The following is a 15907-nucleotide window of genomic DNA, read 5'->3' as shown; positions in this document are numbered from 1 at the left end:
TAACTCTATTTGACAAATAATTTGAGTTTGAGTGAAGTTCTAAGTTTTATTTTTTAAATGAGTTTTATGTTCTGTCAAATTCCTGTTTTTCTTTGACATTTAAGAAGTTTTGTTTGTTTCTTTTGGCACAAATCTAATTCCATACTTTTGGATAAAATTTTACAGTCACAACTTATTTGATCTGAGACAACATATCTCAGGTTTTCAGTTGTAACATGAAACTACACCTCAGCTACACAGCAGACTGAGGCTCAGCTTAATCATCACTGAAAACTGTGTGCAGGTAATCTGTCAGCGCTACTCAACGTGTACCTTTCTGTGTTTCTACAGCCAAAGCGACAAACTAACTACAGTAGACACCTCGTTTTCAACAGTGAGTCGACCTGCATGCACTGAATTTGACTTGTACAGCACTGTGCAAAGATTATGTTTGTTATACAGTTTAATTTATGTTAAATATTTTACAGCTGCAAGACCCTCAGCAGAGCCATGGTGGTGGGAAAAGGTACAGATTGATTATCCACCCTCTGATGTTACTGCCTGCAGGCTGGATGTTGGCTCATTATTGTCCTCTCTATCCTCAGTTTATATGAAAAGCTTCCATAAAAGAAGATCAAGCCATGACAGTAAAGTCAATTATCCGTTGATTTGACTCAATTTAGCTAAAACCTTTGTGTTGACACCATTTATGGTGCACATTTTTTCATGCAGCAGCCATATCATGCATTTATATTCAATTAATACCATACGATCTGTAGTTTTAGTACTTGCGGGGTCCACCATTTCTGCACTGGGTTCAGATTGCATTTACCTGCACAAGGGATCGCAGGGAGTGATGCAGCATGTTCAATCTTCAACATCTCCAATATGTTTCAAAAAGCCAAATTTTGGATTAAGAAAATTACCATATCTGAATTTTAATTACCCAATAGCGGTCAATCCTAATGTATGACATAAGATAACAACTCCAGTATGTTCCATTAATGAGTCGATGTTGTTCTCTTTCTCCTCAGTGACACTCAAGGAATCTCATCCAGGAAGTGAACACCAGACGCCGTGTTGGATGAACTGATCAGCCAGAACAACGTCAGAGTATACAGAGGATTACCTGCAGCAACCAGGCTGAACGACTCGAGACATCAATGTTTAAAATTTGCCATCATTTCTTGGGTTGCCCTTGCTCTGTGGTTCATCATCTTATACAAGTCAATTATGTTTTTTTTTTTATTAAAAGGTGCTCTGTGGAACTCCTGTGTTGTGCTGGAAGACAGTCGTTAGTTCATGTTTGCCATTTCTAAAGGTTCAAGTTTGATTCATTTATGATTTTACAACACCAGGGTTTCAAAAACTAAACTGAACTCAAGACTCTTTACGCTACATCACAGATAAACAAATCTGGAGTGACCAGTTGTGATCAGATCTCACTTTAACTTTCTATACAAGGAACCTCAAAAGGGTTCATTATGTCACTGATTTTGTTCCGCGACTTTGTGTAGGAAAGGCTCCTGTTCGTAGTGTTATTGCAGTTTCATGAGCAGAAATCAGTCAGACCTGCCCTGTTCGATCATGAAATGATCAGCCCTGTCAATCATTTTGCATAAAAGGACTATAAATTATGTCATAGGATGTACATATGTTGGGTTTTTCGTGTGTTTCTCTAAGCTGACACCACAGTCTGGCACTAAAACGAGATGAAAACCCCTCCTTTTTTTTAGGATCCTTGGAACTATATGCAAATAAACACACACATCACAGGGACAAACGAACACTACGCATTTTACACAAAGAAAAAAAAACATTTGCGGAATTAAGGCATAAATAATTAAGAATTTGTCACAGTCAGTGTTTCACAAAGTTTGTAAAGTTACTTTAAACTCAGAAAGTCACAAAATAGAGAGATTTCTCAAGGGAGTCTGGGGACTTTCTTGTCGGGAGACAGAGAAGTAGTATGTTTTGTTTACCGTTAATGGAATTTATAAAATTTTACATGTTTGTTTTCATCTTTATATTCATTTACTGATGATGATGAAATCTGGTGAAACATTGAGTTCAAACGGCTGCTAAATGTCGGCAGGTAAGACGCACTTTAGATCAGGACTGTTGTGACATCAGATTTTGACTACATGATTATTGAAGCTAAACAAATGCACCGTAGAAATATCGCGACAAAATGACACTCTATACAAGCAACAACTTCATGTTTATTACATTTAATACATGTAAATTGCTACAAATACAGCATGGGGCCCCTTTAATATTTATCAAACTCGGTCATCGCGGGTCTTTGAAACAACACACGGGTGCTGTATGTTTCCACAAATACATGAGTCTACATAAACTAACTTTTAATGGACTTTTAACTGTTTCACAGCTGGTCTGTTTGACCTGTTGATTCATTTTTACATGATGATTTTTAAAGAAGAAGGCTGCAATTATATACCGTCATACCGTTTACCACAGAGTAAAGTAATTATTATTAAAGGGGTTTATTAATGTAAATAAATAATACATTCATAAAGTCAAATATCACAAAATCAGTATATCAATTTGTATTCGTTAAAGATTTGTCATTACAAGAGCATAAAGCTGCTGAAATGTCTGGGAAATCACAGTTTTAAAATCTGGACCAATAGAATCTGTAATTAAGAAGTCCTTCTGTCAAACACTTGATCCAATCAGTAATGGGTGTAAGGGGAGAATCATTTCTCCTTCCAGCTCCTATTCTGTTTCCCCCGTGTGGGCCTATAGCTGAGGCAGAGGAAACTTGAGTGAGTCAGGCTGTCAGTTTTATTTTGATAAAGACAAAAACGTGTGACAAAGGAGCATTACAATGAAGTACTAGATCACTGCAGAGACGCCTTGGCCTTTAAATCGTGTTCTTAAGTAAAGACAAAATGCAAAAGCACTTCATATCAGTAAATACTAGAAATGCTCTAGCAAGTCTGCAGTGGATATTTATAATATGCAACATATTCTGCTCCACAGTCATTAGGAGAGTAAAACCAAACTTTTCCTAACACAACACATACCTCGAAGCAGTGCTTGGCTGGCCCCTGGTGCTTTGGACCTGTGTCCCTTTCTGTGCCACTCTGTTACGAAACAGTCGGACTTCTTCCAAAACCTCAGCGTAAGCCACGGCGTACTGAGTCAGAGAATCCTACAAATGAAAAGAAATGTGGTTTATTATTAAAGCTCTTACTACACAATTTATAATTAATTTGATAAAACACATAATTTACTCCTTTTATGGGCAGTTTGAGGAGATCACGTGATACAAATAAGAGCCACTATCAATTGGCAAAGGACAATAAAAAAGTATATATATGATCTCACAGTGACATCAACTCTTGACCCTTTGTATATACATTTTTTCACCTTATCATTTTGTCCTATTGCACATCAGTGGAAAAATGTTTTGTACTAAACCAACTTGGAAGATAAAAATATCGCCTCACAGGAGATGAGGGGCTGCATTTGAGTGAGAAGCTAATCAGGAGCAGAGTGTTGCTGCAGCTGATCACAGCAAGCATAGGCACGTTGCAGGTCGTTGTTTCTGCCAAATGTCAAACCGTTACACACAGCAAGAAGCATTACTGTGGTAGTGGTTTGGTTACAATAGATGTGCAACAGCTACAGTAAAATGTCAGAAGTGCATGTAAGTAAGAGCAATCTCAAGCAGAGGCACCCGGTCAGTAAAATTTGTTTGCAGTACCTTGTGAACCATCAGTGGGCTCCGATCCTTTTTCCACTTTCGCTGGTCCTGGTGGGTGGCCACCACATAAGCAGCGTAGCCCACATCATTCTCCAGCAGCCACTTGAAAGTTTGACCTTTGTACTTGCCAAACTGAATGATGAACCGGCTCAGAACGAGCCTCTTATTAGAGGGATCCCCGCCCTCAGAGCGAACGCGGGCCTCGGCATCAGCCTTCACCTCTTCTGGCTTCTTCAAAGGACCTCCCTGTCCAGTAGCTTTTAAGGGAAACTGGTCTGCTGCAATCTTCAGAGCCTCCTGTAAGGGCTCTGTTTCCAACTCCCCGCTCGAGGTCTTAGGGAGGGCAGGGTTACCGTTCTAGAGGAGAGGAACAAAAATGAAAACACCAGTGAGTATTAGTTTTAATGAACCAGACGCATGTTAAAGAGAATCTTTGAATTTCAGTGCGTGAAGTTCAACTTACGTCGACAGAGTCTTTGATTCTGGTTCTTGATTCTTTAGAGAGAGAAAATAGGATGATGAAAGGTTGTTGTAAGATATTCTTAGTACACTCTCCCAACATATACACATTAGTTTAGTTTATTTATTTATATAGCACTTTTTTCAAAACATTAATGACCTGAATTTCTAGACAAATTTATCCAACTTATAATCCACTGCCTGGTGTAGTGACTCACATAGGCCTTTTTGGTGAGATAAAGACAGAGGAGACATAACTTTTCATTGTCAATCAGAATAAGAATCAGAATTCCTTTGTAAGGATTAAAATATGTTTTGTGTCCACCACATTGATAAAAAAAAAAACCCTACATAACTAAAATAATCACTTACTGTTTGGGGCACTTGTGTAGACAAATTCAAACTCAGGATTTTCCTATTTACATTATCAAAGAGGGGAACACACAAACTCAGAAATATTCATCTTTTCCATAAGTGAGTGAACAAGCTGTTCTCAGATGAAAATAAGGTCCCCAGAAGACTGTTCAAATCTAGACACAAAATATGAACAGTGTGAAATTATGTTGTCCTTTAAGGTCAGTTTGTTTATTCGGTTTGTTCTGGAAATGTACTGCACTGTTTATTCTTCACTGTGCTGCGTTCTACCTGTGCCTATTTATATCTCTGCAATGATTCTTGTAATTCTCATGGAGAGAAGATCCAGAGTGACCTCTGCAGTCCTACAAATGTTTCCAAATCAAATACAACAGAGTAGGGATCACATACTATTGCAAAACTTGGTAAATACCCATTGTGCAGTGACCCCCTGAGGTTTGGGTTGACCGTGCCTTTCCCAGAACAGTGACCCTCTGATGTTTTATTAGGACAGTACATGTCATCTTATCTACCGTTCTGTCAACACCTCAGGCAGGGAGAACTGCCTCACATATGACTTTCTGACCCTCACCCCAAAAACGGATTCTCCTTTCCCCCTCTCACATCCCGATCTGTTCTTTACAGCACATTGATTACTGAATAGAAAACTATGTCATTTCTCACATTCTATATTAATGTGTTTATATATGGAGGACTAAACCTGACATAAGTATAAATAAATGAATAAATGCATAAATAAATAGCTGTTGAAATAAATGAATGAATAAATAAATGCATGAATAAATATATAAATAAATACAGGAATAAATAAATAAATGAATAAATAAATGAATAAATGCTGAAATAAATGAATAAATAAATAAAAGTATAAATATAAGAATAAATGCTTTTTATCTATTTCTACATTTCTGTTCACCTACATTTATTTATTTATGCTGTATCGTGAGAATATCACGATACAGCAATGCTGCGATAATTGGCATATTGCAAGAAATTTCATCCACAATAAATCACGATATCTGTGTCACTGAAGAAATTCAGAATTTATTGACTGCACTGAATCCATTTCACAGGAATTACAAAACATTGTCAATCAATTCACATGAAGGACAGCCAAGTAAACAAAGAGTATATTGCACAGTGTCTCTTCTTATACACACACTGACTACAACTCTCATTAAATATCTATTTATCTATGTGTGGGTTTGAGAGCTGCTTAAACCATTTTTTAAATTTTATTTAGTTGTATACCTATGTTTGAATAAAGATAAAGCTGTCCTCCGAAGAAGGGTGGTGGTGGGCCAAAAATTAAAATATATATATATATTAGGGCTGTCAGGCAATTAAAAAAATTTATCTAATTAATTACAGGATTTGTAATTAATTAATCTAATTAATCGCATTTTAATCTCATATCTGCTAAAGGTACCCAAATAAAGAATTAGAATTCTAGGACATTATAAAATTGTATTGCATGACTAATCAATTGAATACACTAAGAAGAGAAGATCTGAAATCCACATTTTTATTCGTTAAGTGCATTTCATAAATGAAATTTAAAAGTAAATGGTCAAGCACATCCCAGCAAACCAATTAGGCCAGGTGCATTATTCAAAAATGCAATACAAATACACTTATATAAATAAAATTCAGAAATAAATTAAGACTGAATCTATAGGCACTTAAGCAGACTCTCAATCCCAACGTGTTTAGCGTTTAAATGATAAGTCAAGCTGGAGCAGCTTCGGTGATAGGAGAATTCTTTTTTACAAAAGTTACAAATCACCGCGTTCTTGTTGATAGTCCCGTCTTCATTCTTTTTATAAATAAACTTGCCGTTCAAAGGCCCGAGCAACGATGTGCTCGCCTCGCTCCCCTGAGTCGCGTCCAGGATGTCTGTTGTCACCCTGCTTTGACTAGCGACGCAGGTGGGAAGTGACGAATACGTCCGGACAAGTTCCTCTGTGCTACCGTCATAGACATGTTACAGTTTAGATTCTCTGCCCGAGCCCGAGCCCGACCTTGCCGACATTTCCTGTCACTGTCCTCGGGCCGGGCCCTTGATCAAGCATTTGTGCGTGTGTGTGTGTGTGCGTGTGTGTGTGTGTGTGTGTTTTTTAATAACTCAAAATAATGACTGTATTTCCAGCTAGAATACGCGCATCTCTCTCCTCCTTCCAAGATACTTGTGTCGCTGCGTGGTGTTACACATGAGTGAGTGTCCTCGTGCTGAAATCGTGACATCTCGCGCACAAGACGTCACCCCTCCAGACGCAAGAAGAAAGCAAAATATATATTTTTACTAAGGAAAATGACAAAAATAATAGTAACGCACAGTGACTTGAATTAGTAACTTTAATCTGATTACTGGTTTGGAAATATTACTGCGTTAGATTACTCATTACTGAAAAAAGTGGTCAGATTAGAGTAACGCGTTACAGGCGTCACTGATTGTAAGTGCAACAAGGAGCTTGAGAACGTCAGTTATAACAACCCACGTATTGAAAAAATGTGGGGTTTAAATACAGCTCGGGCTCATAATTACAGTTAATGTGTCGGCCGGGCTGTTCGGACACAACGTGCATGGGCTCATGTCTGGTCGGGCTTGATATTTTGGGCCCGATCTAATCTCTAAGACATATGTCTATGACTACCGTAACATGCCACTGCCAAGCAGCCTACGGATCATTCAATGGGCCAAATTTCAAATGCTCGCGCATTGAATTGCCACTCAGAATCTCAGAATTAATTGCGTTAATTTTCATAATGCGTTAATTTGCTGTGTAATTAATTAATCTAATTAACGCGTTAAACTGACAGCCCTAATATATATATATATATATATTTATTTTTTTTACATTTTTAAATATCGATATTTGGCACCAGTGTATCGATAACGTACCTCAAGACGAAATATCGCGATATATCGTTGTATTGATATTTTGGCACACCCCTACCGTACAGGAATGTTGCTGGCTACCAACAAGCCTGCTCAGCTAACTGTTAGCTGCAGTTGTTGAAATGTGTTCATGTAGCTCTGGTTCAGTAATGAATTTGACTGGCGTTCATTTTAACTTTTTAACTTGCGAGGGGCCCACGTGTGCTGGTGGTGTGGTTTGAGAATCCCGTCTGGAGAGAGAGGGTCCTCAGCCATGTCCGCTAATCAGGTAAAACATTCTGCTCACCGCTCTAAGTCATGTATATGTGTATTCATTTTGACGTGGCTTGAACACTTCTATCCACGCGGAGATGCCGGGGCTGCAACCTGCAAGCCACTGCTAGACGAGTGCTACAGGGCACAAATCGTCCAAAAGTGCATGTTGTCGGTCTCATCTCTTTATATCAAGTATGAAGCATTTGTTCACGACGAGCGGTTCGAGAGCGTTGTGGAGACCGCTGTTAGCAGTTAGCTGTTAGCTCTTAGCTGTTGGCTGCTCGCTGTAGCGCTGAGAGCGTAGCGTCCAGGTTAACTGTTGAGATACATGTCTGGGCTTTCCTATGAACCATTCAGTGCGTTTACATGACACTCAAGAAAACCACATTACTGCGTTAGTCTGACTATGAACGGATTTTTAAGATGCATGTATACACCTTAGTCTGACTAAAATCGGACCGGATCGAATTTCTCATAGTCGAATTACACCACGTAGATTATTCGATTGAAAGTCGCATTACTCCTGCACGTTTCCAGCGGATCGGATCGGATTTTGCGCTCTGCGCAGGCGCGAGATTTTTCCCCGGGGCCGTGAGCCGGAAGTAGATGGACGGCGGCGGTGGCGGCTTTCCTCCGAAATCACCGCAAGAAAGAGCGCCAGAGTGCACCTAGTTTGTGTAATTATCATGTACACCATATACGAAGTGTACAAAGATGTAGCTTCGTCTCGCTCTTCGTACGCCATCTTTCTTGAATGCCGAGGCAGCTGGTGACGTAAAGAGGTCAACCGGAGGTGCGCCGTTACCACTAGTTGAAATGGGTACAGCGCCACCTAGCGTACCGGGGTATGACATGCTTTCAGCCAGTAATTCGATTTTCTCACTGGCATGTATACTCGGATAATTGCAGTTGTCCGATTGAGCAGCATAGTCGAACTATGACTGTAATCTGACTAAGCTGTGCATGTAAACGTACTGATTGTTGCTACTGGTGTTTGTATCACAGGTTGATCTAGACGTCTCACGATTTGCCACAGCTGATTGACCTCACGCTGAGCTCGGGCTGGATGTCAAAGTACTCTGCAGACTGTTTGACCAGCAGGCTGTATGACAGTGTAGTTTTCACACTGACTTAGCGTCAGCTTAATAACGATGTATGCGGCTCAGAACGATGGCTTTAAGTAACCATTTGAACGCAGTGCAGAATGAAAAATACCCGATGGTAACCGGCGTCACAAGATAACCTGGACGCTGCGCTACAGCGAGCAGCTAACATAAGAGCTAACAGGGGTCTCCACGACAACATGCACTTTTGGACGATTTGTGCTCTGTAGCGCTCGTCTAGCAGTGGTTTGGAAGTCGCAGCCCCGGCATCTCCGTGTGGGTAGAAGTGTTCAAGCCACGTCAAAACAAATACACATATACATGACTTGGAGAGATGAGCAGAAAGTTTTTCCTGGTTAGCGGACCCCTCTCTCTCCAGACAGGATTCTCAAACCACACCACCAGCACATCTGGGATAGAGGTCGACCGATTAATCGTTTGGGCCGATTAATCTGTGTCGATAGGACGTTTTACAAACTATCAGAATCGGCGGAACTTGGCTCCGATAGTGGCCGATGGCTGCTTATTTTTTTCCACAGTGCCATAAACTGCTTCTTCCCTGCCCTGGTCTGTGTCTCACTGATCACTGAGGGGCGGGGCTGCTCTTCACACACACACACACACACACACACACACACACACACACACACACACACACAGAGCATGGGAGAGAGGAGAGAAGTGACCCAGGTGGAGACGACGACACGCGTTATTGTAAGTGCAATAAAACCTTCACGAGTTGAAAGGTGAGTAAAACAATTAACAACTTGTTAAGAACACGCTAAAATGAAAGCTGTCTGTGTGTAGTCTGTTCATCTTAGTTTGCCATGAATCTTAAAATTTTAAACTTTACTGTTGCTGCAGTGGAAACGTAGTTATGTATGAAATATAAATGAATTCCTGTTCTGAATTTATTCTTTTAAAAAAAGATAATTAAAAAACATGCCATTCTCAAGTAGTGAAGAACAGGACTGTTAAGAGTATGGATAAGATAAAGATACAATCCTGACATACCAACCCTAGCTGGTTAGTGGTTACAGCCTGACTATAGGAGGATGAGAAAATCACAGTTCAAATCCCTTCACTATACGCCTTGTTTAACCAGTGTCATCACTCACAAAATGTGAAGGATCACCTAATCCCCCCCCCCCCATATTAAAGTGCAATTTAAATCATCCATGTAGATTTTAATAGATATTGAACATACAAGTTTAAATTAAATATATTATAATATTAATTATATATTAATCACATATAATAACATATAGCTAATAGCGAGTGAGTGATATCAGCTTATTAATCGGCTATCGGCTTTTTCCTGCTCCAAATTATCGTTATTATATAGGCCTTTAAAAATCCATTATCGGTTGACCTCTAATCTGGGACCCTCCCAAGTTAAAATGAACGCCAGTTAACCTGTCACACTGGTCGAGGCCATTAAGCTAACTGGAGCTGGTTTACAACGTTACAGAGAGTGAGGCTTGGGATCAGGAATCGTTTGCTTTTGTCTGGCTCTCCGATTTGATTGGACCTCCTGCCTCCTCATTAACATATGGACAGAGAAATACAGAAATAAATAAATGTAGGTGAACAGAAATGTAGAAATACATAAAAGCATTTATTCTGTTATTTATACTTTTATTTATTTATTTATTTATTTATTTATATACATGTATTTCAGCATTTATTTATTTATTCATTTATTTATTTACTTCAGCATTTATTTATTCCTGTATTTATTTATATATTTATTCATGCATTTATTTATTCATTCATTTATTTCAACATTTATTTATTTATGTATTTATTTATTTATTTATACTTATGTAGGATTTAGTCCTCCATATTTATATACCAATAGGTAGATATAATAACAGGTCCAGTGTTTCCCATCATAGAGCTAGTGATAGACCGATACATCGGCCAGCCAATATTATCGGCAGATTTTTGTGTTTTTTACGTGTATCGGCATAATTTAGTTGCTGGAGACGCTGCAAGAAATGGCAGAGCAGAAAACCAATCCAGTGTGGCAGCATTTCACAGAGCACTGTTCTACCTCACCTGTATTTGTTAAATATTGTTTACTTGTTCTTGTTCTACCTCATCTGTTTTTAATTTTAAAAAAATTAAAATGTTCCTTTTTTTTAAATTGAGACTTGTAACATTTGTTTTCATCATTGTGTAATTTTTATGATGTAAATTGAGGGAGCAAAAGTAGTAACGGCTCCAAATATTGGCTCAAGAAAACTGGCAGTCCGGTCGATCCCTACATAGGGCCCCTCAAAAGTTTCACAAGATATATCTGAGGGTTGCTGAGATTATCAATAGGGTAGAAAATAAGAAGTTCTCCAACACAAATGTGTGTTGTTATCCCTGAAGTTAAATCTAATCTTGTATTATTTTGTGAAATATTTCAGATTTTTATATTATTTTGTTACCTCTATGAAACTCATTTATCTATTTAAAATAAAACATATGAGGAATTAACAGAATAAATATCTGATAACAATCACTTACTTGTCATGCAATGATTCAATTCAGGCAAACTTAAATACATAGACACAAGGTATACAATTCCATAGCTTATAGACTTATTAATACTTTTTAAGGGACGTCATTTTTTGCCACACTGATTTATCAACTTTGAATACCAGAGATGGGAGTAAGTCACATATGTGCAAGTCATAAGCAAGTCTCAAGTCTTAACCTTCAAGTTTCAAGCAAGTCCCAAGTGACTGTGATGAAAATCAAGCAAGTCAAGTCAAGTCATTGCTAAGGTCAAGCAAGTCACAAGAAGTTCATATGAATGTATTTTTCATATCTGTAGAGACAGTCAACAGAAAAGGGTGGTTAGTCAATAATATGATGTAATTGCATAGTTGATCAAATTTAGAATCTTTTTTCCAACCCCGTGAATACAAGAATACGATTAGATTAATATCAACCCTGGAACTGCACCATTCTGCACGACAGCTGAGAATATTACTCTCAGGTATTGTTTCCCCTCCCCCTCTATAAAAGGAGGCTGAAAATCACAAGACATGTCTGTTCTGTCCTGAAATGTGTGTTTCTCTTCTATAAACAAATTCTACATCTCAGAGGCGACGTCTTTTCACATACGGCCCCCCTTCTCCTTTCAAACGGAGCGGAGCCACTTGACAAACAGTAGACACAGACACAACACCTGAGGGAAAAGCAGGTCCGTTGCGGACGTGTATGAAAAAACAAGTGCGTCACACCGAATGTGTGCCGATATAGTGTGGTGTTTGGTTGTGAGCGCGCATAATGCGCGCCTATTTAAAATAATGACTTTGTGCGCAATGAAGACGCTATATCTGAAACATGCACACGCTGTAACAAAGACGGCCTAGGCATGAAATAATCTTGGAATCCAAATTTGATGATTTTCGGAGCTCTCTCCATGCTGCCTCTCCTCCTCTGATCCTGTCCGCCACAGTGCCACTCTGGCACGCCCGCCACCTGCCAGGCTTGCACGCACCGCGTCAGTGGCAGAGAGCAAAGTATCAAAAACGAAATTAACGTCTCAAAATGCGCATAAAAGAAAGAAAGAAAGAAAGAAAGAAAGAAAGAAAGAAAGCTTTTGGGTCATCTGTGTCAAATCTAAGTCAAGTCTCAAGTTATGAATGCCAAGTCAAAGTCAAGTCTTTCATCAGTGTTGTTAGTTAGTCAAAAAATAAGTCCTCAAATTTGTGACTCGAGTCCCCCACCTCTGTTGAATACATTTTAAGACTCAGCATACACTCTGATTATGAATCTATAGCCTGTTTAAGGATCGTAGGAGGGTGACGTATGAGAAGCCTGGATGACTATCCCGCACAGCCTCCTGCAGGAAGCCTGTGATGGTCTCTGAATGTATTTTTGTTTAGTCTGCATGTGTTTACTCACCCAGTGTTTGTGCCGCTTCGTTGCAGTTAATCTGCCTCAGGGTATTCAGAGCCACTTGAAGAGCTTTGGGCTCGGTGAAAGTTGACACCAGGAGTTGTGTTATATCTACTGGACCTTTACCTTCCACGGAGCGGCGTAGGATCCGCGGCTCTTCCCTGCGGTCCAGCAGCTCCTCACAAAACTTGTCAAAGTCAATCTTACTCAGATTCTCCAGCTCGTCCCTTATAGCCCGTTTGATTGTTGTTGCCATCTCTCATCAGCCTGCAGCGTTTTTGTTTTGCTCTGTGTTGGTAAATATGACGACCCGGCGGCAGGATACGCGCTGGATGCGTTTGAGCTGCGCGTAGAGTTGAATTACGCGGTAAAGAGTAGCAGTTACGTCTCTTCCGGGTTGAGTCTCAGAAAAAAAAAGACTTTGCATGGTAGTGAACGGAGAGAGGTAAATGATTTTTGATCCCGCTTGAATCGTGCCGTGAATCACACATATGATGTTCACCAGTGGCGGCTGGTGACTGAAAAAATTGGGGGAGGACAGGAGGAAAACCAGTCCATTACAACCAGTATATTCAATGAAAATTAAGCATGTTTTATTGCTTACAAGATGACTTACAAGACTTCTTTAAAAAAAACAAAAAACATTTCATTAAATGGCTAATATACAAAACAAAAAAAATACAAAATTGTATCCCTTCCAGGATTCAAACCCTGGTCACCTATATTGCAGGCAACTGCACTACCCCCTGTGCTACCTTAACACACAATGACACACCAGTGACTTTGTTTCTGCTCTGTATTGTGTGCTCTGTAACTGAAAGAAACGAAAACTATGAATTATGTTTCTGACTGCTTCTCTCTGATTTCTCCAGTTTTTTTTTCTTTCAGAAATGTGCTTATATTTCCTTGGAATCCGATTCCAATATCGCTGAAAACTTCATATTTCTTGTCCGAGCATGGCTAGCAGTGAAAGCTGTAAAATACATAGAAGTATTTTTTGTTTACGGTTGTATAAATGTGAGAATAAAATTTGGGAACTGTTATTAGACCAACCTGCTGTCAATCTTGTATTCTGGTTGCTGATTGGTAAGGGAGGACGTCCTCCCTTAGCGCGTCAAATTACGTATCTTAGCCAATCATGGATCAGCATGAAAAAATCCTAAATGCATTGAGTGAATGGAAGGAGATCCCTCCCACGGAGGACAGAAGCCCTCCGTCCTCCTCTAGCCCCCACCTTCCTGCTCCCTGCTCCTCTCACAGACTGCTCTGTCTCCGCCGTCTGCAGCTGTCACTGTTGAACCATTTTAAGTGGATTTTCTTCCAAAGAAGTAACTTTTTTTTATGATATAATATATATATATAAAATATTTTATAAATGATACTGAGATTTGGTAATGATTTATTTCAACCAGTTTCTCTTTCTTAAAAAAAATGGATCTTCCCCTTGCCTCTCAAAAATAGAGGACCAACCTCCTCTGCCTCTATGCACGAGCTTCCTCTGATGTTCACCAATTTATGAGATCATTATTAAAATTGAGAACGTCGCAGTTTGTCTCTAACTAATGAAATATGAGACTGTGAAAATAATTAATTATAAAGACAACTGTCGCGCTGGTGACATCATCTCATTTAACGGTCACCAAACTCTGTAACGTAAACATCGCGGAGCTGCTCCCGTATATACGCAGCTCACAGAACTGATGAACTAGTCTTTAACATAACTGTAATTATCAATATGGACACATTTATTTTGATTTCATCTGGTTTAGTAAATTTTCTGAGCTGAGTTGGCTGCCATTTTGGTGTTGGTGACGTCTGTTGAGCGCGACGATGTAGTTCACGAGTGGTTTAAAACAAAACTACATGTATGAATGAGCGAATGAGTGAGTGAATGAGTGAGTGAATAAAAAAATATTTTGGACACGTCGAAACAAAACAAAAAGTAACATTAGTTCGACAAATAAACATGATAAAATGAAAAGTATGCTACAAAGTATATTTCATTAACAAGCACTGAAATTCCCAATATAGAGTAGGAAGTATTTGCTTATTAAATTCTACCCCTTCCTTACAACTCAGTAATAAATCATACTCAATTCATTTCAATTCCTGAACCTGTGTACCTTTACACACTCCCATCTAACTATGTACAATCTGATACACAATATTTACAATTAATATATAACATAATAAATATGTATATATATGCTGATAATTTTCGGTTGTGTTGAAATGAAAACAGACATATATATCCCCACAACCAAAACAGTCCTGTTGAGACCAGTGTCACCAAACTTTAGCCTATAATGACTTCCTCCTTTCTGTTTCCCCTTGCGGATGTCTGTACTTTGTGGTAAGATGGCCTCTTCCTGTCTCTCTCCCATCTATTCTACCATTTTTGTCATTATTGCTTTTCCCTTTTTGAGTTGATTGATTTAATAGCACATAAAAAAAGAACAAGCAGCTGCCACTGACCTGACTCTCCATATGTCCTCAAACTTTCTGTGCAAAGTTTTTCTCAGAGAGCATTTTTAGCTCACAAAAGTGAAATATCTCACCTTACACACTAGCCCCTTTTTAGATAGAAAAGGCGGCATATTTGCTCCAAGGTAACGGCAGCAATGTGCCATCAATCTCACGCAGAGGCCGGCACATTTCCACCTCGTTTTTAGATAGCAATCGGGGCGGAAATAAGAGTACCCTCCGAGGCGGAAAGTTGGTGGACCATAACAGACCCACAATTTGCTGCCCTCTGTCTAAAACCGTGGACCGAGCCGCCAAAAGGATGGGCAAATTGGCGGCATGGTGCTCTGTCTAAAAACAGCTACTGCTGTATCACAGCTTCAGACATCGCACCCCCAGTCCCTCCCCCTCATCTCTGGTGACATAAATCACGCTTCCCTGTCTTCCACCCTCTCTACCTTCACCTGGTATGTGAAATGCCACACCAGAGACAAGAGAACTTTGTATCTAATGTATGTGAACAGTGAACACCAAGGACGCATACACCTCCTCCCCCCTCCCACACTGGGCCGTTCTGCCGTTTCTCTGGCCACACAAAGGACAGTGGGAGGGAACCTGAATCTGGAGACCAGGACTGAGACACTGCTCAGACGCCATTAATTATAACATCACTGCTGTCGCACAGTTGAAGCGCCATACAGGAATACCGGTCGTGGACCATGCGTTCGTCCATCATTTTTC

General features: G+C 39.5%; 1 protein-coding gene and 1 long non-coding RNA gene across 2 annotated transcripts; one reads left to right on the top strand and one right to left on the bottom strand.

The window, feature by feature from the left end:
- Positions 1-456: 456 nt before the first annotated feature.
- On the top strand, positions 457-1247 carry LOC115567536 (uncharacterized). The gene is made up of 2 exons (XR_003981217.1): positions 457-505; positions 1014-1247. It is a non-coding gene; the product is annotated as an uncharacterized LOC115567536 (long non-coding RNA).
- Positions 1248-2181: 934 nt separating this feature from the next.
- Positions 2182-13057, bottom strand: LOC115567529 (uncharacterized). The gene is made up of 5 exons (XM_030394219.1): positions 12710-13057; positions 4176-4207; positions 3713-4069; positions 3030-3157; positions 2182-2748 (listed from the first exon to the last, which is right to left on the bottom strand). Exons 1-5 carry the CDS (start codon positions 12957-12959, stop codon positions 2700-2702), a joined length of 816 nt encoding a protein of 271 aa, XP_030250079.1. The 5' UTR covers positions 12960-13057; the 3' UTR covers positions 2182-2699.
- Positions 13058-15907: the final 2850 nt, after the last annotated feature.

The sequence above is a fragment of the Sparus aurata genome, chromosome 17, assembly GCF_900880675.1.
Source record: "Sparus aurata chromosome 17, fSpaAur1.1, whole genome shotgun sequence".
In the NCBI taxonomy this organism is placed as follows: domain Eukaryota; kingdom Metazoa; phylum Chordata; class Actinopteri; order Spariformes; family Sparidae; genus Sparus; species Sparus aurata.
Note: the sequence above shows the minus strand (reverse complement) of the source record. Positions and strands in the feature narration are given on the sequence as shown.

What these genes read in the sequence shown, in the direction of transcription:
- LOC115567529 (XM_030394219.1), bottom strand. Translation starts at nt 12,959, where the DNA reads ATGGCAACAACAATCAAACGGGCTATAAGGGACGAGCTGGAGAATCTG. An exon ending in CGAAGCGGCACAAACACTGG is followed by an intron (nt 4,208 to 12,709) that starts GTGAGTAAACAC and finishes CTCTCTCTAAAG; the next exon opens with AATCAAGAACCAGAATCAAA. An exon ending in CAGCCAAGCACTGCTTCGAG is followed by an intron (nt 2,749 to 3,029) that starts GTATGTGTTGTG and finishes CCTCTGCCTCAG; the next exon opens with CTATAGGCCCACACGGGGGA.